Below are 24,910 nucleotides of genomic sequence, written 5' to 3'. Positions count from 1 at the left end.
CAGGGCCGCGGCTGCCAGGTGGAGGCTGGGCAGAGCGGCGGCAGGCATGCCCCGGCCCCATGCAGGTGGAGCAGTGGCGGGCACGCCCCGGCCCTGTGCAGGGGGGACGCCCCCCCCACAGGCACGCCCCGGCCCCGTGCAGGCAGGGCAGCCCCTCTACAGGCACGCCCCGGCCCCGTGGAGGGGGCATGGAGGGGCGGCGGCCATAGCTCGGCCCTGGAGAGGCGGCACGGAGCAGCAGCGGGCATGCCCCGGCCCCGGAGAGGCGGCACGGAGCAGTGGCGGGCCTGGGGGCCCACGGCACTGCCCCTGCCGGGTACAGGCAGGCCCGGGGGCCCATGGCTGCCAGGTTGAGGTGGGGCCTCGGCCAGCAACCGCATGGGGGGAGCTGGAGGCGGAGCCTCACTGCAAAAAAAATAGTGTGCCCTATAGTCCGGTGTGCCTTATCTGATCTACAAAGTTGTGAATTTTGCCGACTCCCCGGGGGTGCGCCTTATGGTCGTGAAATTACTGTAGTTTTACCTTTGATTAGCCAATGATGTATTGAACTTTTTCAAAACAGTGTATCATAGGCATCTGGTCTATAACACTGGTACATAATCTAGTACATATTGTTCAGTGATGGATTATTTGCTGTGGTGGTGACGGTTGCAGATCCCACTTCAATTGCCTTTGAATATATTTATTTTTCTGTCTGCTTTCCCATTTTGGCTTCTATTTCTTTACACATCCTGAAATATCTTAGTGCTTGGCCAGCAAGCTCTGCATTTCCAAAAATTGCTGGGCCTCTTGTATGAGCTGCATCACGACCCATCTGCTTTTCCATGATCCTATTTGAATCCAGTGTCAAGAATCCCATAACAGAGCCCAGATGCTGAGCTCACTGCTGCGTTCTCCAACGCACACAGCCCTTCAGGGATGCATTAAGTCTCCTAACTGTGTAATAACATAAGATTGAGATCCACCTGATAAAAAAGACAACTCTCTACACAAATTCCTCAAATTACTTAGTTGTCACAGGCCAGCACTAATTAGTAAGTGAACCTGTACACTGCTCTGATTATCCTGACACCCTGAAATCAACTATCTCCCTTAACCTCAGTGCTGGAGAGGCTCATGATGCTCCAGGACTGAATATGAAGTCAATCACCAGAAAAAATCTTTATACCTAGCAGATCCAGTGTTCCACCTGTAAATTGTAGGAAAACCTATTGTCAGTATTTCCTGGCCCAAATATCTAAAGCTAAAGCTTGTACCCATAAATCATTTCTTCAGCAGAGCTGGAGGGATGATGTTTGCATGGACAAGACCACAATATTCTGAAAGGCCCTTTGGAAAATGAGCGGTTGATGATGTTATTGTCAGTGCTGCTACCTTGAAACCAGCTCCTGGCTGGCTGAACTCTGCACTGACCTAGGACTGACTTCTCTTTCAGGAATTAAGACCTTTAACAAGCCTTCATAATTCACCTATATGTCACTGATTAGTCACAGCAGAGGAGTGCACTGCAGAGCCAGCATGCCTCTTCAGAAACCTTAACATTTTTTGCATAAACTAGATGACACGTGACTAAAGCCTGCCTAGATTGAAGAAGCAGTTGGGGAAATTCTATACTATTAAATAGAAATGCCATCTCTAGTCAGGAAGTGCTTGAGTTATATAATGCCAGAAGCAGAGACAAGGTTAGACAAGTATCCTTGCAGCATCCTTTCCCTCTGCCCTGCACTCTTTGACCACACTGATCCTTCTGACCTATGAGTGAAATAGGCTGCTGTGCTACCTGGACTTTTGATCTGAACTCGCATGTGCTTAATGTTTTAATGTTACATTCAGTTCTTATCCTAATTCAAAATATTTTTCAGCTTGCCATGATAATTCTGGAACATGGACTCAATTTTTCTCATAATGACTTGGAAGATAATGGCATAATGTCACAGGGAAAACAACTGTAAATGGCCCATTCAATATTACTTTATCCTCAATAGCTTTTTATAAATAGTAACCAGACCCCACTCTGCTACAGGGTTACAGAATTGTTTTCCTCAGCAACATCCCACACCATCTTACCTTCTGTCCCAGACGACAGGACAGACAGCTTTCCTTTCCATTGCCAGGTTGATTAGCTGTATCTCTAGAGGTTCTTTGGCATCTTCAGGACAGGCAGGACTTCACAGCATTCCTCAGTGCAATCGAAAGAGCAGTGTGGCTAGAAGCCCTTCCAGAGCTGGGCATGCTTTTTCTCCTGGTCAGCTTTTCCCAAATCTCCACTTCTTATGAACTCACAAGAAACATCCAGAAGGCTTCTATTTTCATCCAGTTCTACTTTCTTCCAGTTTCTGCTGTCTCAGAAATAAAAACACAAAAACTGCATTTGTAGCTGTCTGTTGGGCAATTGTGATGGCCTTGAGGGCTCTGGCAAGGTGCTGCAGTCATCCCACACGCTCAGGCTGGCAAAGCTTGCAGTGCCAGGCAGGACTTGGGGTCTCTGTGCAGAATGACGCAGTGGGACAAAGTCCCTGGCCGTTTGGAGGGGTATTTTCATCACTTGCAGTGGGGTGTTTTCAGCACCAGCCCTCAGAAATGCCACTACCAGTCCCTATGGCTCTGGCCCAGCTGTTTCCCAAAAGTGCTAATGCTGTCTCCTGTGGCAGATCTGACTCAGGGAACATGCACCCCCCCCACAAAGATGATTCAGAAGACATTGTACCCAGAGACCTACTCCTGTCTAATGTCAGGGCTTCTAGAAGGATACTGCCCTACCTTATTTTCCTGGGGAAATCCTCCCACAAATTTCAAGGGGAAAGGCTGTAATTTGATTCCTATTTCCACCTCAGTGCCTTCACGTAGTTCAGAAAGCCCATTCCAAGCTGTGCTTCTTCATCTGAAAGCTGTAGTTTAACAGCAGTCTGGGCATGCTGCCTTCTCTAGTTGACACACACTGCCACCAGCAGCCCTTTCCAGGGAAGTAAAATATCATCTCTCCATTCATTTTCCCTTTCCAAGGGACGTTCAACCAGAAGGCTGTTATTGCCATCATGCTCATCTCAGCCATTAGTTTGTTTTTTTATTATGAGTTAGAGGTGTGCTTTTTCTCCCACCTTTCTGTTTCTTCTTTTTTGCGCAGGAGACATTACTCTTGCACAAGAAACATCATGGGGTTGTTTGAATGTTGGATCACTGCAGGCAGATCCACTTTCACACTGAACTGCATTCATGAGAGCTGCTGTACACAACCAGCCCTCAACCCTGCTTTAGCTGCACTCCAGAGAGGACACTGTTCTTGTCACTAAAACAATTTTGTTTCTTCTCTGTGAAGCAGATTAGTAAGAAAAAATAAGGCTCTAACAGGTAAGCAAACCTTTTCACCTTGGTGTTCAGCAGCTTTAACTCCTCCTTACAGACTTGGATGCTTGTCACCTTCATTGCTGTTGACTGAAGGAACACACATTTTTTATCAGTTAGTTGAGATGTATCAGCCACCACAGATCACGACTTTGCTGGAGAGTCCAGAAAAGCCACAGAGCAGTGCAATGAGGTAAAAATCCCAAGAGTTGTGCAGACACAGGCCCCATGTTACCCCATGTTATGTGGTCATGGAGAACAATTCATTAGTTCTTCCAAATAGAGAACGGGTTAGATTTTTAAGACTTTAAAAAACAAAGGTTACTAACCATTACCTGGGTTACTGGGACGTAAAATCCACATGAACACTTCTTCCCACGTTTCTGGGCTCCACAGCTGAGGGTGAGATGAGGGGGAAAGCTCACACCAGTGCACACAGCTGAGGCAGCAGTGAGTGAGGCTCCCCATCACAGGAGGGCCAAACTGGTTTCAGACCTCAGGGCTCAATTATAGTTTATGTTTCAAGTTTTACGCAAAACCCAAGGGAGCCAAAATCACCTACATTTTTTGATAGCCTATCACCTTTTCTAACTAGATTCATTCTACGTAGAGAGTCCTTTTATATAGTGCCAGCCAAGTGACACAATTTACTATTCCAACACTGCAGGAGTTCAGAGTAGGCTTGCAGGCTAAGTAAAGTCAACAGCCAGAGGACCAAATGCTGGCAAACACTTCTGATGTTCCCTGAAAGTACGTATTACCCTGGAAGATAACCACTGACACTTCTCAGAGTCTCATAAAAGTAAGTGGGATAAGATTTCAGAACACAGCAAGACCTAGTATTCTCATGCCTTTCACAGCAGTGAGAACAACCAGAAACAGAAACATTGCCAATTTGCTTTCCCTTGAGTTACTTCTTTTCACCTATTACAATTGATGGATCTAAGCTCACCAGCAGGGAACAAACAATAAATGCTTTTACAGAAACAAAGTTTGTGTTCAATAGCGTAGATAATTCCTTCTTCATGTTTTTAAACTCCCTTTATTACTTTACCTCCATAGATTCTAGCACAGTTTGATGTTTTTTAAAGTAAAAGGAAAATTGTGCTTTATATACAGCAAAATCTACCAAAGCACCTTTTGTGTTTTTATAGGTAGTGGTATGTTTAGCTCTTTCTTGCAAGAAGGCTCACAGATGAAGAGTTAAGCATAAAATTTTAACATCTCTGGCATGGTGTAATAGATTTCAAGTTTCTTGATATAGTTTTAGAGCAGTAAGTTGATGAGTTTTGGCTTTAGGGACTGCAATTTGGAGGTAAATGGTAAGGACGAAGCAGACAGTAGTAGAGGAGATGGACTAGCATTAGGAAAAGAGAATGCACTGATTCTGGGATGCCATCAGTGGGGACAATGTTTTTGATACTGTTCTAAGTGTGATGTAGGTTCTCCTGGTGCCAGCATCTCCAGTAATAAAGCAAGATGTCCCCTCCTTCCTATCGGTCCCTGTTTCCATACATAAAAGGGTATTGCCTACATGAATAGTCTCTGCTATAATTCCAGAGTTTTGTCAAAAGAGCCTTTTGAAACCTGAATACTCAAAAGTGCACTGACAGATATGGGTGGGAAGCAAGAATCCCATTTGTAAAAAAAGTCCTGTAGATTTCAGCACCTAGGTTTGCTCTTAGAACTTGTGTCTTTCATGCCCTGATTTAATTGCATCCTCCTTTTCTAAGGAACCTCAGGAAAAAATAAAGTTTGATTGAAACATGCTTTTTGGTGGAAACATAAATGAAGTAAGACAAGACACAGAAAAAACCACTACAAATTAGACCTGACCTTTGGTTCTATTTTCGAGTTCATTTTCTATGAGCATATTAAATCTACCTAATTATATCATGGCAGGTGATATAAAAATCCAAATATGTCCACAGTTCTCAGTGGGAATTTAAGTTTTCATTTCACTGGAAAAAACCTGAGTTTCCACTGATGCAACGAAAGATACCTAGATAAAACTTAAATTAAACGACATTCAATATTTGTAAGTTTGCAACATTGAGGTTGTCTAGATTTTGAGATATGGGGGTTTCTATAAAGATAATAATCCATTTTTACTCTGTAAAAGTATAGTAAAACGAAAAATTCAAATATTTTATTTACTTCACCTAAAAAACAAGCAACCCGTGAGTAAGATATACATAGGTTTCCCAGATTTATCCCTAATAAATTTTTTAAAGATTTATACAATTTCTACAGAAACATACAGTGTATCAAAATCTGCATAAATCAAATTTATAAAATATGTAGAAATGCATAGTGATATTATCATCAACTTACAAAGCAAGAATATGGGAATTATTTTTTTCCAAGCCGGCTATAGTAGGAAAAAAGTAATTACAGCAACAGCTTCTTATGATTTCATGGTTTGTAAGGTTTCAGTCTCACATACAGATTCATATTCACATACAGCATCAGCTTTCAATGAATTGCACATAATACCCATTTAAAATGCACACCTGCACAATTTATGTGCCACCATTCTTTCTCTTATGCATAGTTGTATGATTAAATTAATCTACCCAACACACAAATGGAGTCAGTTTTCACACGCACAAGGAACAAGTACCGGCACAAAACCTTATTTTCCTTTTTTGTTTGTTTTTTTTCCAGTTTCTCCCTCCTTTATTTTCTATTTTTCATAGCTCTGAAAGGATAGATGAGAAGTTTAAAGAAACTAGGAAAGATCCCAAACTAACAGATCAGTGCTGACAGCCCTATAAAGATCGAACTCTGTCACAAATATGATACATTACCCTTGTTAACATCAATGGAAGCTGCATGCAATGCTATTCTGGACTTCAGGGAAGTATTTAGTCATACTTAATTGCATGATGTGTTAGAGGGATAACAGTTATGGAATCAATACACTGATGTCAACATTTAAATCACAAAATCTGGACAAAGGAAGTGAGGATAAGTCATTTCCCCTCCACCTCTCTATTCGTTCAGGGTAAATATTTATACTCCTAAGGGAGTTCACATCAACTCCTTTCCAGAACATTTTTAAAAACAACTTCTTCACATTCTACTCTGTACACTATAGCACCAAGCAGTTGGTTTTTTGTGTTTGTAATCCCTCTGGAGAAGTTGCAAATGACAGAAATAACAAGAAAATTAGTACAAACAAGTGTGATTTCAGGATTTCCATTTCTCTTTTTGAATCTAAATCTGGCATTCAAACTGGCTGACAGATGTCCTTGTGACAAATTACGCGGATGTGTTAAGTAGCTGGATGTTTTTTCATAATTAAAAGTTTTAGTCCACCTGTAAGTGATTTCCATTCAAAATAGCAGTATAAATTAAGTATTTGATTCTTTACAAGTTTTACATAATTGTGCAGCTTGGTTGTTGTTGTTGATTTTAATTATTTTTATGTAAGGCATGGTTTAAACAAGCAAATTAGTGCTTATAAATTCTTAACTGGATTCATGAGGGTGCTTACCTCCATCATATTGTACCACATTAGCACTAAACTTGACAGTCGTCCTTCCACCATACCAAGCATTGAGTCGAAGCAGAGCAGCCAAACTCGCAATAGAAATTTGTCTTCGTTAGCACAGTAATTACTTAGGGTGGTATGGTTGGTCCCTACCCCTGGTGACACCTCAGAACAACCCATTCTATATTTCCAACAAATGCTTTCCTTGTGAAAGAGAGAAATGAAAGAGGCACTAAATGTGTTGAAATTCATCTTCCAAAAAAGCAGCATGACTGTGAGAGAAGGCCACCCTGGCTAATAACCTGTGGCAGTGCTTAGTAAGATGTAAAATTAAATAAAAATATACAACAGGTTGATAATCACCAAGTTCTATGAAAATCTGATTACTCCAACCTTTTCAAGCGTGTGTAAAAAAACTGCCTTCAGACCCCTGAGTGTAATCCCAAAGAAGACGACAACGCTTTTAACTATGTTCCTATGAACCATAGCTAACAGCACATTAATTTACCAACATCTTGAAACAAAAAGATGTAAACATCTACAGAGTTTAAGGTAAAGCAGTTTTGTAAACATTAACTGCGGATGATAATGTTATTGTAATAATCACAGTTCCTCTATGTCCTTCATCCAAGCCAGGAGGCTCACAGCTGTACAAAGTTAATAACTGCAGCAGTTTTCAGGCTATTTTCAGTCCTGTACAAATGAATGCATCAGTAGGTAGGTTTTGTCTGTCTACACACTAAGGATGTTGTTAATTTCCCATTTTTGTGTTGCTTTACTGGAGTCACACTCTGAAATGAAAACTTGATGAAGGACTTCGGAGCGATCCAAGCACTTCCCTGATGGAATGTGAGTAAATCTGTGCAGATTCTGAAAGACAAAACCACCAGGAAAATGTGTTGGGTTTTTGTGTTGGGTTTATTTTTGTTTGTTTGGGTTTTTTAAAAACATTTTCTTTACATCTGCAATATAGTTATTTACAAAACCAGGTTTCAGCACCCCAAAACAGATCAGTTCTATATTCATTTTACTATTTGTTAAATCTAGTACTTTGCACGCCGTCATTGCCGCGGCCCAGGGAGCCGACGGGGGCCCTGCGCTGCCATTGCTGCGGCCTGCGGAGGAGAGGGGGGGGCCGCGCCGCCATTGCCGCGGCTCGGGGAGCTGATGGGGGCCCTGCGCCGCCATTGCCGCGGCTCGGGGAGGACCGGGGTGGGGGGGCGCGCCGCCATTGCCGCGGCCTGGGGAGGACGGGGGGGTGCTCTGCCCCCGCCCTCCGCCGCCATGGCGGGAGCAGGGGGTGCTCCGTGCCCGGCCGGCGTCATGGCGTGAGCGGGGCGCTCTCTCCGTGCCCAGCCAGCGCCGCGGCGGGAGCAGGGCCAGGGCGAGCGAACCCAGAGGTGGCGGCCAGCCCCAAGCGGCAGCCCCGGGTTGGGCTACCTGGCCCCGTCAGCAGCCCCTAGCGGGCCGAGCCTGCACAGCCTTAGTTGAGCCAGTAAACCCCCTGCCATGCCGCGGTTCTGTTAGTATTTGGCAACTTTGTTGCATGCGGGTCCTCGCTGCAAACGACAGAGCGGCTTATATTCAGGTGCGGCTTATTTATGGACAAAAAACGAAATATTTGCCAACACCCAGAGATGCAGCTTATACTCAGTGCGGCTTGTATTCGTGAATTTACTGTACTAACCTGGTTCCCTGTTTGGCTGGCGGAAGGAAGAGTAAAGAGAATGAGAGTTAAGTCTGGATTCTGGAGCAACAGGAGGCTGCCTGAAGAAGTGCAAAGCTATTGTTCCAGGCACATTCAGATTGACTCTTGCCATCTCCTTCCACACCCACCATGCTCCCATGCTCGAGTATCCTGCCTGTGGCTCCTGTCCTGTTTGCTGACCCTGTGTATCAGAGACAGCCCTAACCCTGACTGGCTGCATCCAGTGTGGAGGGGAAGGAGCCAGAAGCAAGCCCATGGCACTGCAGCTGGGCTGGGCTCTGCAGCCCTGTCCTGTGCATACAGATACCCCCAGCATGGGGACCCTCTCCATCACCCCATACATGTGCACAGCCAAATGTGGGTTCAGATCAATACTTGGCTCCTGCTGTGTGGCCAGATATGGAGATCCTCTAGTTAGAGAGAAAAATGGATGTCTAAACAAAAGCAACAGGCAAACCACCACCAGCCCTGGTCTTCATGTTTGCTTACAGGCACTGAAGCCCTGCTACTGCTTAGTGCTCAAGCAGCACCTGTTAGACTCAGCAAACTGGCACACTGCTTGTTTCAGGGACAGCCAACTGACCAACCTCCTTGCAGCCTTAATTTACACAAGGCCACAACATCTTTCAGCAGCCTGCAAGCGTCTCATTCCTTACGCCTTTGCCATTAGAAGAAACAGTTATACCCTCAGTACTGCACAGCAGTGTGCCCAATTCCTACCATTTGGTTACACACCCTTGGTGGTCCTTTCATCCTCACTGTCCTTTTTTTCCTTCTAGAAGCCAATCAGTGCTTTGTTCTACAGCCCAGACTGTGTTTACTAGGCTTCCTTATAACTTGTGGTAATAAGCAAACAATTATACAACTGGTGCTAGTGTAGAGGAAATGAATCTTGCATAAATGAAATTCTCAGAGAGAAGCCGAGGAACATGCTGGGACATGCTAGAATGGCTGGCTGGAGAGTTAAAAACTGCTACATATTTTCCTGCTGAAATATTAACGCTGAAGTTGGCACCTACCTGCCACTGCTTATTGATTTTTACATTTCAGGTTTAAAGAAATTGGTCTGTCAATCCAGCACAAGGAAGCTGAACTGGATGGAAGTGCCATTATGGTGTCTGATATTTCCTAGCTCTATGCAAACATCAGGAAATGTGGAGTGGCTTAAAGGATAACAAATAGACTTCATTGCACTTAACTGCGCCTGCATCTTTCAGAAAAACAATAAAGAATCCAGGTAATCAGCTAATGAATTATTAAATATGCAATATGCTAGCTATATAAGCTGAAGAAAAATTGACATGTGATAGTTTATTAGATATAGAAACAAGTTATATACAGCTATATCCAAGGATAACATCACCCCTAGACTACTCAGTCTCACTTTTTAAAGAGACAAACAGACATTTTAAAGAGCCAAACTTAAACTTTTTTAAAGTAACACTAACAAAACTTATATGAATAGAGGACTTACAGATGTAAAGACTAAATAGACTGTAGCAGCCCTCACATGTGTATCAGCCAACATTCCAAGTCCTTATTAAAAATTTATAGATTTTGCAATAGCATAATAACAGCACCACACCCAGGATTAAGAACAGAGCATGTTATTGTTACTAGAGCACGGGTAATGAACAGGAAGTGAAAAACTGAAGACAACACAAAAAGGCAGAGTAATCTTATGTTTATCTGCTTCTGTGTAGGCTTAAAAATATCTTCAGTATTTAAACATTTCATTTTAGACTGCCCAAAATGAGACCTAATACTGACCCAAGCTTCTAAATGCATTCCAGCATTTAAGCCATCTTCTCACAGTATATGGGATAAAGAGACTTGATATAAAGCAGAGAGGATGATGGCACTAAAGCTTTTATAAAGTCTGTCACTAGTAGTGGGTATGCTCTTTGCTTCCTCTGAGACACCTCTGCTAGCTAACTCCTAATATTGCTGTGGCAACAAAGGTAGCCTCATGGAGTATTCCTTAAAGGCTTTGCTACAGAAGACAGCAACTAGAACCACCAAATAAAAGGATCTTTCACTAGAGTAAGTTTTCTAGCAAGCATGTATTTCTGAGAATGTGCCATTAACAATTTACTCGATCCCGTTAACCTTGTCACAGATCTTTAATTTCAGATATACGTAAAACAATTTTCAAAGGCGCAAAAAAACCAGTATGAAATCTAAAAATTAATTTTCTTTCACGTATCTGCATACCTTGAAGAATTGCCACTCCTTGAATTCATTCTGATTACAGTGTGTAATCATAATTTTGGATCCATCCGGTCCTTTAGTTAAGCACTGATCGTACTGCATGAGTTGATTGGCTTCGTTGATTCGGAAAAGCTAATGGAAAAGAAAAAGCCATTTTTGTAACAGTGGACTCAACGGGCATTTTAGAAACACTGAAAATAGAATGAAATTGCAACATTCAAAACATTTTCTGCTTTTATTACACCTGTATTTCAAGAGGGTTCTTTATTTTTGCATAACGCACTTTTACCATCGCAATACTAAATTTCATGGTTAACTTTCCTGTAGGACTTAGAAGGCCAAGAAACTTAACCAGAAAGACAAAAATGGTAAAGGATTCCTATTTGGGACACTTCTGAAAGTGTTTGATTAAAAATCTTTGTATGATTTGATGACCAAACAACCCATTACCTTTTAAAAGCCTGGCAGCAAATCCTTGATCCTGGACAGTAACTTCATGAGAAGACATTAAAACTTTGGCATTTTACCCACGGAGGAAATAAATCTAATTCATCCAGATACAAAACGATTATGCTAGGTACTTCTTACAGAATAATTGCTACAAGGTGTTTTGGGTAGCATATGCAGAAAAAGTAGTTTAGGGAACCTTTTCATTAAATATCAGAATAAAAGAGACATTTCCAGGGGCTACTAAGAGCTAATCCATATAGAATTTCTAAAAACATCATCCTAAATACAATTTTATGATTGCCATGACAAAACTGCCTGGTTTAAGTTTACATGAGCTTAAATAAGGACTTAAAATTCTGAAAAATTTTCCAACCAGAGAAGAAGATATAAAGACAGAACAGCCTGTTGTGTGGTAGTTGGCTAGGTTTGTGAAGATATAGGTCAAACACAATAAAAGCTTGGATTGCAACCATCTAATAGTAATTATGTTCTGTCAATTAATTTGTAAATGAAGCAGAGACAAATTTCTGTTAATTTTCTTCTCTCATGTGGTGGAAGATGAGTTACCACACAAAAGTATTTTATTACTTAGACCAAAACAACTTTCTTACATAATTGAGTCAAAATGAGTAAGTTTTTTTTTCCTGAAGGATTAATTATTAAGTAAAGGTAAGTGGTGAATCAGGAGCAATGCTAAGAGCTGAAGCAGTGATACTGTTGCTTCTTCATTTCTGTTTTTCTCTGAAGAACGGATTATGAATTTGCCCTCAATTTCATACCATTTATGTTTGAAATGGTATTTTCAGACTTCTGTATTTTAGTGATGTCAGTATGATTGCAGAAAACCCTAACTTTGTAGCTGGCAACTATTTAATGTACAAGCTTAACAGAAAACCTGCCTGTTATCAATCTACAGAAAGCAATTCTCCTTCAGACTTGCCTCCAAGCTCCTTACCTGATTTCCTCCCATTCTGTGGCATGGTCCAAGCTCAACAAAGCCACCATTGGTGTGCCCCATGCTGTCGATGCAGTAAGAGGTTTCAAAGCCTCTAATCTGCAAAAGAGGTTTTGCACTCCAAGTTAGTCTCAAGGGAAAAGTAAGTGCTAAGGAGTTCAGAAAATTCTCACTTATCTCTCAAACCAGTAAGAGGTATCTGACAGAGAGATTAGACAAAATTGTGTATGAAATTTAAATGCTGGTGTTAACTGTGCCAGGAGATGGAGCTTCAACCTGCTGGTTTGCAGGCTCTTCCATGAGTCAGAGTATGCTGATAAAGCAATTGAGTTGTAATGCTCAATTCCAAATTAATAACACCAAAATATAGGACTTTCAAGTATTTTAATTTATTTAATCTCCTATCAGAGCATGTTCCATCTCCCAGATCTTCATAAATAAGCTCAGGAACTCATGTAAGCTGCTGTCATGTTGTGGATGAAGAGAAACAAGATGCAGAGAAGTTGTGCACAGCAGCAACTACCCACAGCCAGGCACAGCCCACTGACCCAGTTGCTCAGATGGACCTTCTGCAGCAGCAATTACACAGGGAAAAAAAAAAGAAAAATAGGAAGAAATTGATGAGGGGCAGGTACAGGGATAAAGAACAGAAGTCCTGTCACAAAACACGCTCAACTGCTGATTATCTCACTCCCTTCTCAGAAGGGCCATCAAGCAGCCTTACAAAGACTTTACGACACAAATAACAATTTTTACAGACCAATTTTCTCTCCCAGAGCCTCTTTCCTCTTTGTAATAGTATAAAGTCTGGAAGACTTAGACTCTTCCAGGGACTGTTAGGGAAGATTAACCCCATACTTTCATACCCTAGAGTTTGGAAATGCAGTCAGTGTGATGTTACAAATGGGGGGAGGGGGGACAGGATTTCTCAGACATAGGATAACTAACAGCCTGCAAAGAAGAGAAAAACTTCAGAGAAAACTTCAGAGAAGTCTCAACTTCGAATCTTCCTGTTACTCCACCAGGCCCTGCTTTTATCAGGGATGATTTCCTGCAAGGTCACCAGTATTATTTTATGCTCTTCAGATGCTTTCACCTTGGTGAACAGTAATATTTAGTGTACCTTCTAACCCTTTTATGAAGATTCCAGAGGAGCTCCAAGGCTCATATAGTAGCTGATGCTTTGTGCTAGCTTTTAGGTAAGAAATCAAGGTGGCATTGTTCATCTGGTCCCTCAGATAAAAGATTATTTGTACCCCCTTTCACTAAGCACATGCTCTGTATCACTAATTCTAACATTAAGAAATTAGAGGTGACACTTGGTGACAGGAGACAGCACAGATCTCTATTTTCTAATGTGCTTTTGAAGTCACAAAACCATGTATCATATTCATCATATCTTGGGAAAGAAGGTTGCTAAATTTGGTGGGACACAGCTATCAAGAAGATTTGCTGATTTTCCCTCAACAATCTGCAAAAGTGAAATAAATAGGAGAGATGGGGCAAAGATGTAATCAGTAGCAGAGGAGGAAAAAAAATCTGAAAGCTGGCAGGAGACCTGCAGTAAGTGCTCACCAAGGTGTGGGCAAAATGCCAGAATGAGACAGGCAGAGCTTGGTGGGAAGTCCTGCACTCACCTGTGATATGCCAACTCTGTCAACCACTTTAAAGTAACCACATCCTTAATTTAGTGAAGTCATAATTGTACACACTAATGCTGGAAATGATGGTTACAGAATCATATCAAATTATTACATGCAGGTAAGGGACTTGCTGGGGCTGTAAATGTACGAGTACATCCCAGTCTAGCAAACACAGGCAGAACAAACTCCACCTGGATTTCATGATCTCTTCTCTTGGCCTTCATGCAAAAGATATTTTCACCTATTTATCATCATCAGTACTCCTACATGCAGGATTCACATCTTTTCTTTTGAGAAAACTTAAACTCCAATTATGGAAAAAGTTATCCTTCAAGGACCTGTGGAACGAATTTAAAAAAAATCACACCTGCAAAGGTAAATATATTTTTTTCCTGGGCTACATCTTTATAGCTCTCTGGTTAGCATCATATAGTTTAGTATCGAAGTAACAGAATAGCCTGTTCACATGTCAGCTAACAATTGCTTCTTTTTGTATTCACAGTTTCAAAAAAAAGCTCCTAAAATACATAGGTATTATGTGCTGTACCTACCTCTCCCCACTCCACATTTTTGGGTGGTAAGGGATAATATGAAGTTATATCATATGCTATTTCTTCCATAAACCACTTAAAACTTTTGCAGTTGTGATCTTCACGGAATTTTTTCAGCTCAGATATATCTCCATAGGGCAGCGCTTTTGTCTCCGGCCGGCTGGCATAGAAGTAATCCTTGTATTCGTCCCACCACACTTCTACAACTCTGACATAGTTCTGTGAAGGATAGAAACACTGCTGTGACCTCAAAGCACACACAAACAGGCCAGAAGCAACACTCTGTTAATACCAGAAATTTAAGGATTTATTCTCTTAAAAAGTGACAGCACAGTGTTATTATATAGCAGTAACCTTTTGTCACTATCAGTAGACTACACATGAATATTATTTTCAAGGGATAGTTTAGGACTAAAGCTAACAAATTAAGCTGGGCTGTTTAATGAGAGTACAAAGTCTTTTTCTAAGATTAGAGATTGTTTATTTGAAAATAAAGACTTTTCAGTTATGGGTGCAATAAAACGTTGCATTCATCTGCTGCTGTCAGAAGTGCAATTCACGGTTTCCATTCAACTCCTACAATTTTTTAATGAAGAGAATTATACACATTAGTCCACTAACAGGGAAAAAAAAAATCAGTCTTAAATGGGTCAGCTACTGGGAGAAGGGGGAAGATTGGATAGCTCACTTGGCAACAAGCCTTTCCCTCACATCTCTCTTCTCATTCTCTTTGATGGCTCCTGTCTCTATATTACCTGTACACATTCTAGATGCACACCTCACTTCGTCCAATTCTTCTAGTGTTAATGACCTGGTGTTAGAAACAGTCTTTAAAGATCTGACTAAAGGCACAAATTATTGTGACATTTACTTTAATCCATATGTAGAATAAACTGAACAAAGCTATAAAAAAAGGACATTTACTATGAGAATAGGAGGGTGCCTGAAGAGGGGAATAAGCTGTTTCTACATCCTGCATTGTACAGAGAAGCAACTTAGTATTTAAGAACATTCAGCAGTGCTTTTTGTATTTAGTAGGCAGGCCAGCAGACTCATGAAGGTCTTAAGATTATGCAGTAAATATTTTTGATCATCTTTCAAGAAGACTGAAACGATTTTTATCACTTCAGACAAGGCATCTTGCCTGCACTGAGCAACAGACTTACTGTTTGCTATCCTGTTGCCCATTACTCTGTCTCTACCCCCAGATATGTTCCCCTGGGCTCCCTTGTACTGGTCCTAGTCCTTTTCATAAAATGTTAATCAATTCACATTACTAACACAGGACTTTTTTGTGGGGGGGTTGGGGGTGTGGGGGTGTGTATGACTGGAATTTGTAAAGAGCTGGGTCTTTGGGAATGGGACTTACTGATGCCAGAACAGTGCACAAGAGAAAGCTTAAACTGGGCAATAGAAAAACTTAGCAGGAGGGATGTCTCTCTTCCTGCTGGTAGATGAAAACTGATATAAAGAGGGTTTTTTAAAATTTGAATTCTCTCTTCAGATATAGAGCTGGCTCATTTGTTTCTTGGAATTTACGTCTAATTTTAATCTCAGGTCTTGAGTAACACTTCTAGAACCTGCAGTGTACCTGAAGGGTTGCCAACTCTTATGATGTAGGGCAGAGCAAGCTATCTTCTCAGGTATCATTTATTGCTTCTTAACTAACTAACAAATGAAGACACAAAAATCTGAGATGCTACTCTCCAGAATTCTCTAACTTGGCCTAGAATCATACTCATCTTTATCAAGATGAAGGGGGATTTCAAGCCCATGATCTTCATCTCCAGGAGTGCGCTATAGTTACTAGAATTGTTCATACATACTTGGGCACAGAGCAGCAAAGGCTGGAGGTGTAGACATTAGGTAATAGGAAGTGCATTTGTACCTCAAAGATAGTGGAGGAAGGCTTTAGAGCAAGAACATGGGTTCTAGGATTCTCTACTCTTAATAACAGTGGGACCAATACAAAGATTTCTCTCCTGTGGGCATGATTAGCTACTAAATAGCTTTGGATGAAGTGCTCTCTAAATTGTTACTAATAATTTAAACAAATTTATCTAAAACTGTTCTTATCTGAAATCAAAAACCACCTTCAGGGTTGCGTCAAAACTGTACCTTTAATGTAGGAGAAGACCCAACGTACACAGGGGGTGGATTTCCTTGCCAGCCCTGGAGACGATAGATGTGTCCAACACGAGAACAGGGAACAAACAGCAGTTTTCCCCCACACTGCCAGATCTTCAAGATAAAACAAAGGTATTATTAATATATATACACAGGCATTTAAGACAGACAAATAGATAATAAATTATGGAAGAAATGTCAGCTACATTTTTACCATACTATCGTATATTTACATATTTTTTGCTTCAGATGTAAGCATAAAGAAAATAGGTCTTTGAAATGAAAGGTACACTGAATACACTTTCAACTCAGCCAAAAAGTTACTCAACTATAACAATATTTTAAAAAGCTTTCTAAAAAGTTGAGGATCTCATTCCATAACTATTTTAGAACAACAGTAATGAATGAGTGCACAAAATCAGGAACTGGGTAATTTTTTATTATGACAGAATTAATGATATTTTGATTTTATTACAGTAATTCACATCCCATCACTAAGATGGGTTATGGTTAGATGCCCATTCACATGTAAGTTTTTCTTAAATAATGAAGATTGGTAGGAGATAAGGATGTGTTAGGTAACCCGTTGCTCCAAGTAGAAACATATTTATTTGACTATAGTAGCTGAAAATAAAAAAATGGGTAGAATTTATTACCATTCTGAAATGCCCTCACTCCCACATATCTTTGGATAATCCCTTAATGGGGAAAAAAACCCATACTTAAATCAGAATTTAGTTGTTCATAGTTTGGAGAAGTTTAATTGTAGCACCAAACCCTAATTCAAGCTAACTTTGTGAATGTTTCAAATTGATATAAATTCCAGATTAAAAATATGATTTACCAGTATTAGAAAAGATGGATAAAATATCTTACTTTCTTTATTGGATTATGATATTGATTTTCCTAAGTTTCATCAAAAAACCTCCTCATGTATGTGAGGCCATTAATTTTATTAGCTGTCTAGGAGTCAGCACATAAGGCTGATAAATGTTTAGTTCTTCTGAAGATTGGTTGTGATCAACATGAAACCAATTTGGAGGGCTCTACATAATGAGCATTTTAATTACAGAATTACTGTAAGTAATTTCAATCACGATTTTGATCTAAGCAAGATGGAGAATTATATGGATAAAGACCCTGTGTGTAACATCCATAAATACCCTTTGCATATGGATTTACAGCTGAGCAAGTGCACTCAGAGTTTTCCTCTAACTCATGAAGAGCAAGAGCGACTCGGGGAGCTCTGAATGTACTTGTTGTAAAATTCAGCTATGATTTCACAGATTGCTGCTGAGGATATAAGACATTTTCACTTTTGTCTGTTAACTGGGACCAATTCCTGCTGTCTATATTTGTGTCATTACAAATACTGAAGTTACAAGAAGCTAATGATGATCATCTTATGCTTCCTGCAAACTGAAGACATGCATATGCCTAGGACTGAAAATAAAATACTCCTTAGTGATGATGAATTATGCAGTTAGTATTCAATTATGAAGACTTCTCTTGTAAAGAAGTTATTGAAATTCTGAAAAGTATATGAAGTAATTTTTCACTCACAAAAATGGCAGGGAGGAAGCAGATAACTTTGTGTTGCACCATTATATACTTTCCAAGCACACACTCGTAAATTGAGGACTATGAGGACTACTCGAGTCTACAATTGCTTTCATTAGAAACAACATTTTTGTATAATGACTATGAGAACATTCGGTTTGCTGTCTGGAATTGTTTCATATTGGATATTTGGGCACTTAGGGGTGCAATCCCAAACAGTTCACAAAAGCTAGATTATGCATAATTTGGGTTTCAGCATGAAGCCACTTCCCTGAACACTTTTGTTCCAAAGTCCACAAGGACTTGTGTGGAGAGACACATCTCTGTCACATCTCTTCACAACAAAACCTGGGCTTCATGAGGAAGAGGTAGGTCTGTCTAAACTCCAAACAGAAGTATTTACAGCAAAAAAAAAATCTAACTGAATTAGTTTTCAAATATTGATGTTACCTTGTAAGAAATTTCAAAATTTTCACCACCCCAGATTTGAAGCCCTGGATCATAGAGACCCAGTTCAAAGAAGAAATCGCGTTCAATGGCAAACAATCCACCAGCCATTGCAGGGGACCTGAAAGAAGAAGACAGTGTAACTCGTTCTGCCAAAAGGATGCAATAGCAGCCAGAGAAAGCTTTAGCAAAGAAAGCAATTCAGTTTACATAAAGATCAGGTAAATGGCAATACACTGAAAAATCATAAAGCTTTGTCATCAGCTTGCAGCAATTTTCTGAAGAGGTATCTATATAATTTTTAGTGAGGTCACAGTTTTTTATTATGTTGTGGGTTTTCTTCTACAATTAATTTATTTAATTAATGAATTTCATGATAGAAAATCTTGGTCTGAATTTTCCATTCAGCCAGTCAACATCCTTCTATTAAAATAAAACAAGATGAGAATCAGTGTGATGAGATGCTTCTCTCTTAAAAATTTTTCTAGTTTTGAGATAACATGAGACTGCAAACAGGTTTATGTTCTGAGGAGTTGCCACATTGAAACACATTGTCTATTAAACAAATAACAGAGTTTCTCCAGCTTTCTAATCTTCTAGCTCTTTTTGTCTTATTATGAGACTTTACATTACACTCAGTGAAATTTTAAAGAAGGCCTAGATAAAGTAGTACAAAGTTTCCATTTTGGTTTAGTCTTTTTTTTGTTACCCTTTTTCTTTTAACGACTTTGTAAATCCCTTCCCATATGCCATGATTCAATTAGCAAGTTTTAATGCATCAAAAGATGCTGCGTCTGGATTACAGCTTGTACTGGTTTTGGCTGGGGTGGAGATAATTTTCGTCACAGTGGCTGGTATGGGGCTGTTCTGGTTTTGTGCTGAACTCAGGGTTGATAATGGGGAGATGTTTTTGTTATTGCTGAGCAGGGGTTGCAGAAACCCAAGGCCATTTCTGCTTCTCCTAATGCCAGGCTGGGGAGGAGACTGGGCATGCATGGGAGGCTGGGAGGAGACACAACCAGGACACGTGTATCAGACTCAAGCTGACCAAAGGGATATTCCAGACCCTGTGACATTGTGCTCAACATACGAAAATTGCAGGAAGAAGGGGGAATGTTTGGAGTGATGGTGCTTGTCTTCCCAAGTAACCATTACCTGTGATGGGGCCCTGCTCTCCTGGAGATGGCTGAACACCTGCCTGCCCATGTGAATTCATTTCTTGTTTTGCTCTGCCTGTGTGAGTGTGCTGAGTCTAAGCATAATAATTATCAGTTTAGTTACTGTGCAGATCAGGTGATCACATGCCAAGGTACTGCAAGATATCCCTTTCTACTTGCTGCCTACTGTATTGTCCTCCAATGCTGCTGTTGCATCCTGGGGGCTCAAAGGTTAAGGAGCCAGAAGACACAGCAGGGGGAAGCACTTTGCATAGCACAGCTCCGTGGCTTGCCTACACCTTTGGTTTTCCTCAGCACCATAAAGACTTGGCAAGTGTAGAAGTCTCATACTGCAGTTTCAGGCTTGGCCTCCAAGATGCTGTCAAGTGTGTTAACACAGTAAGCTCATAAGCTCAGTAGTTCACTTCAGAGGATACAAAGAGGTAATAGCTGTTACTGAAAGAAGGATTCAGTCCTGGGGCAATTCTGACATTACAAAAATGTTGCCTCGGTGCTTTAAGCTGGTGAGGATCTTTTTGTTTTCTTTTTAAGCTAAGCAATCCTGGCTATGGTTCCAGCAAGACTTTTACTTGGTCTTACTTGCCTTGGTATTGCTGCAAGAAAACGCATGCAGCTCGGACACATTCAGATGCAGGGCATGTCTCTTTTTAAAGGAAGCATTGTAAATCTGAAGGTATTATTAAAAATTAAGTCATCTTTTGAAACATTCTGAGAACATGTGTTCTGTGTTTCTGGGAACAGTTTAAACGATTTTAAGACCTGTTTGGATGGTAAACACAGAACACTACAGCGATGTTTGAAATAGTTTATCCCCCTCTAAGTGAATATTAAAGTTCCAATGTGGACAGCCTCATCAGAAAATGGTATTATTTAAACTGTATACATAACAGATCAAAGCTTCATAACTTGCTTGCATGTGTTGCCATTTTAGCAAAGAACAATCATGGGTGGGGATAGGGAATTACCAACATCAGTTCTTACAATGTTTAAATCATATATACAAGCAATAGAAGACATTAGATTCTGAAGACGTGAAGATTGCTTTCAAATGTAGTTACATGATTAGTTAAGTGTGAAGGGGAAAGTAATAAAAATCCAGCAGAACCACAGTCTCCCAGTATTGAAAAGCCATCCAGAAACCGTAGTTTCTAAGCTAGGGTTTCTAGGCAGTTTTTGTTTTCTGGGAAGAAAACACACCCCACTACAAAGCATAATAAAAAGGCAGAAATTCTGTGAAAATTATTGGAGTTTTCCTACAATAATGCTGTTTTTATCTTCCTTTTTTTTTAATGTTATGTGTATTAAAGTAAAATTCTTAGAAAATATCTAGCCAAGACTCTTAAACAGTATGCTTCTTTGTCAGATGTGACCCATTGTGAAGCAAGTGGGAGAAATACAACAAAAGCAAATTTTTTTTGATACACATGCATAATCCTCCAGCTGTATGCATGCAGCAGGCGGCAGGTTTTATTCATTACCCTCTAATAGAAATACTTCCAGCATGCTCGTTATTTCAAACCAAATGGGTAAAGAAGCACTGTCGTTTCCAACTTCCAGTACTTAAAAAAAAATATCATGGCTAATTAAAGTATTCCTTGGCAATAAAGTTGTACAATATTTTATTTTGCCAAACAGAACCCAGAAATTCTAATGTGCACCCTATTAACCACGTGAGCAGGAATGGAGAGGCAACACAAGGCAGCAAAGATATTTTGAGCAAATAGTCAGTTGTGGTAAACAGGTGTGACTAAACAAAGCAGCTAGTGTGATAGAAACGTGAGGGTGTTCAGGCTAGAAATACATGCAAGATTTAGTGGATCAATATTGACTTCAGAAAAAAAAAAGAAAGGGGTAAGTGATTTAGTGATTACCGATACGGTTCAGTTTTTGTCTTTCTGCTTTCCTTCTCTCTCTTGGTCAAGGGAACCCTCTTCCATAGCATACTCCAATCCCACGCTCCTCTAGCAAACCCATCTTCGTCACCACCCCCTTGTGGCACAATCTTAAAAGTGTTGCCATCTATGACATCTATAAGCGGCACAGTGCATGTGGTTCTGCGGGCCCGCGGGGCGCAGGGGGAGAGAGGGGTGGAGGGAAAAACGACAGGGTTTAGACAATCATTCGTTACGATTCACAGGATGTAAACAGCTCTCTTTACCGATAAGGCTCAGTTTTATGTTTTCGTTTGGACTTTTCCTTGTGGCTTAACGGAATTCGTTTCCATAGCAAACTCCAGTCCCAGGCCCCTCTGGCAAAACCATCTTCATCCCCACCTTGTTGTGGCTCAATGGAATAATCATTCCCATCTATGTAATCTATTAGAGGTACAGTACATGTAGTTCTGAAACATTTATAGAAGGGAAAGAAAGAGCAAAATACAATTTCAGAAGAGTAATCTGTCTAATCTGAAATTTACACCATTAATTAAGTTTATAGAGCAGTGTATACAAAAAGTCGCTTGTAAACATACTATTAAAAAAATGAATCCTCATTAGAAGAGAAAAGAGATGGCCTTTACATTGTTTTAAGACATTCTAAAACCAGAAAAGGTAGGCCTGAGATGCTAATATATAAATTGGTTTATCAGTACATTTTCCTTTATGCGGATTTCTTGATATTAGTCTTCTAATAAAGAACTGCTGCAGGCAACAGAGGAGTCCTCAGAGGGCCAGGGTTCTCACAGTATTATTATTTCCTGTGATTTCTATTCATATCGGGTCTTAGCTGTCAACAAGTATGATAAACAATTAGCTTTTATTAGTGCTAACACGGATTTTCATTATACTGTCCTATTCAAATGCCCTGAAAATCCACCAAGCTCTAAGGATAAAAAAACATTACTAGCGTCTCCGAGAAGCAGCTTTCAGTAGAATTCTTCCTGTTTGATTTACAATACACTCCTCATTGTGATCTATCACACACAGTATTCACCAAGGAAAATACATTATCTTCTTTTTCCCCTCACATTTTTCAAATGAAGTTTCCCAGTGACCCAGGTTGGAGCAATTCCACCTTTTTAAACAAAGCTCCAAGAGACAGAAGAGGCTGGGGGGAAGAGACATGACAACACCATGCTGTTCTTTGAGGCTGAAGCAGCAGCACCCCAGGTACCAGGGCATGGAAGGAGGCTGCCAAGGACTGCCTGCTGCCACCATGTGCCTCAGCACCTCTGGTCCTCCAGCAGCCTTCACCTCTGTGGGTAATGCTGGAGGATGCCTCTAAAACCCCCTCTTCTCACCAGTCTTTCTTGTGTAAAATAGTAACAGACAATCAATGGGAGCACACAAGCATTTCCATCTTCTTTCTAGTATCCTGGCCCAAATAGAGTCTTGGTTGAGTTACAGCCCTCAAAACACACAAAACACAATTCTTCAAGAAAATTCTGGTAGCACAGCAGGTTAACAAATAGTTTTTTAGGATTAAGCAGCTATTTTATGGGATTAAAGAGTTTAAACATGCACATGATTTCCTAAACCACATACCACTGACCGCATAAGCTCACAGTGTGGCACCACACAGCAAAAACAGCATTTCAACAGCTGGAAGAAATGAAAGCCCTGGGGATCTCTCTCCTCTGCCACAGATCACAGAGCTCACAGATCCCCGCTCACAGTGCAGGCAGTTCCACCACAGACTCCCAGCAAGTGCCTGGGGCTGTGGCACAGTCAGGCTCAAGCCTGGCCTTGCTTTGCTACAGACAATGCTCCAAAGCACTTCAGGGGAAACAAATAACACCATACATCAAGACCAAAGATGAGCAAGTTATAAATTCTTGAGATCATGGAGGCTTTAAACTCCCATTAAAGCAAAACATTTATTGCTACTTTTTTCTACCAAAAGCCAAAGGTTTTTTAGTTATTTTGTTCAATCGTGTTCCTTGTCCAGCTAGAATGGAACATTTCTATATTAGTGCCTCAAATCCTTGTAGAAGACAAGAGTTATATCTAATCTACTCTAGACAAAATATTCAGTACGCCTATTAAAATAAACTACCTGGAGATTAATTTCCCTGACTATATTCCTTCCACATTATGTATCTTTTATGCTGCAAGATAATATAATCATCATACGGAAAATATTGATATAGTATGATATAGATATAAAAATATTGACTGTAGTTTGAAAAGTGAAGATTATTACTGTGACTTTTACTTTCTAAAAGGCCAGACACAGGAAATAAGAGGGGAACATTACCTGTCCTTAGATATAGGAGCTATAAGTGGTGCATACCAATTAATTCCCACCTCACAATGGGCATCAAGGTAAACCAAAACCTTTGAAAGAAAAAAAAAAAGTAACTTATATTTCTATCTACAAAATCATTACTCAATTAAGCTTATTTACATTGAGATACATATTATAAACAAGAAAATGAAGATTAAATTAGCAAAATGAATCTCTTCTTAAAACATTATCAATGATTTCAACATGTCTATTGAAGCCACCACAAGCTTTCTCTCCCACAAAAGATAAAAAGACAGACTTGTGAGTGTACTGGCTCCTACCTGTCCAAGTTTAGCCTTCTGGGCTCCAATGCTTCTAGCTTGGATCAAACCTTCTCTCCTCTCATTTCGAAATACCTTTACAAGGCCATTCCACTGCTTTATATAGTCATCCAGCCTCTCTTGTAAGTGTGCTACCAGATAACAAAGAAAAAAGTTGGTGAGGTTTAATAACGAAGAATTTTGTGCTCTTAATGTAAGCCAAACATATCTACAGACATTTACAAGAACCTTTAATTCAACCACTCACAAACACTAAAACTGAGGAGATGAGGACAACTGACCTCATGGCACAGGTTTGTGTCTGGCACATCTGAAGAAATGGCAGCTGAAGTGGTTGGCCACACCACAGGGAGCTGGGTAGACAGCTCACAGTCACTTCAACATACCACACAGTGGCTTGCAGGTCTTTGTCTGTATTCCAAGCAGCCAGAGAAGTTCCTACACTTCAGCACACAGTCTTTACTCATCAGATATGTCACATGTACAGCTGAAGGCACCACTTTTCAGTTAAACATTTCCCTTCACTCACTTTCTGCCTCACAAAATTTTCTGTCAGTCTATTAATAATCTAGAAACCCGAGGCAGAATCTCACCATGCTCAAATTATTGCCCTCCTTCATGAAGACCTGTTCCCTCTTGTGGAGGTCTTACTATAGTCTTCTAATGAAATTAATGAGAATAACTGGAGGGCCAGAAGTGGTCATACTGAGGAGAAAACAAACCTTTAGCCAAACGGA

General features: G+C 40.4%; 1 protein-coding gene across 3 annotated transcripts in view; it reads right to left on the bottom strand.

Annotated features, from left to right (window-relative positions):
• Positions 1–5,464: 5,464 nt before the first annotated feature.
• GALNT7 (polypeptide N-acetylgalactosaminyltransferase 7) overlaps positions 5,465–24,910 on the bottom strand; it is a 101,121-nt gene continuing 81,675 nt past the window's right edge. For 2 of the 3 annotated variants that reach the window (XM_033061072.1, XM_033061070.1), the window contains 9 exons: positions 24,174–24,304; positions 23,863–23,942; positions 21,827–22,009; positions 18,494–18,611; positions 16,475–16,597; positions 14,357–14,575; positions 12,163–12,261; positions 10,761–10,889; positions 5,465–7,708 (listed from right to left, as the gene is read on the bottom strand). In XM_033061072.1, coding sequence (XP_032916963.1) covers positions 7,571–7,708; positions 10,761–10,889; positions 12,163–12,261; positions 14,357–14,575; positions 16,475–16,597; positions 18,494–18,611; positions 21,827–22,009; positions 23,863–23,942; positions 24,174–24,304 — 1,220 coding nt within the window. In that variant the 3' untranslated portion in view covers positions 5,465–7,570. Of the gene's footprint in view, positions 7,709–10,760; positions 10,890–12,162; positions 12,262–14,356; positions 14,576–16,474; positions 16,598–18,493; positions 18,612–21,539; positions 21,723–21,826; positions 22,010–23,862; positions 23,943–24,173; positions 24,305–24,910 lie in introns of all 3 variants that reach the window. The other variant, XM_033061071.1, reaches the window with a different exon arrangement.

This window comes from Catharus ustulatus, chromosome 5 (genome assembly GCF_009819885.2).
Source record: "Catharus ustulatus isolate bCatUst1 chromosome 5, bCatUst1.pri.v2, whole genome shotgun sequence".
Taxonomy (NCBI): Eukaryota; Metazoa; Chordata; class Aves; order Passeriformes; family Turdidae; genus Catharus; species Catharus ustulatus.
Note: the sequence above shows the minus strand (reverse complement) of the source record. Positions and strands in the feature narration are given on the sequence as shown.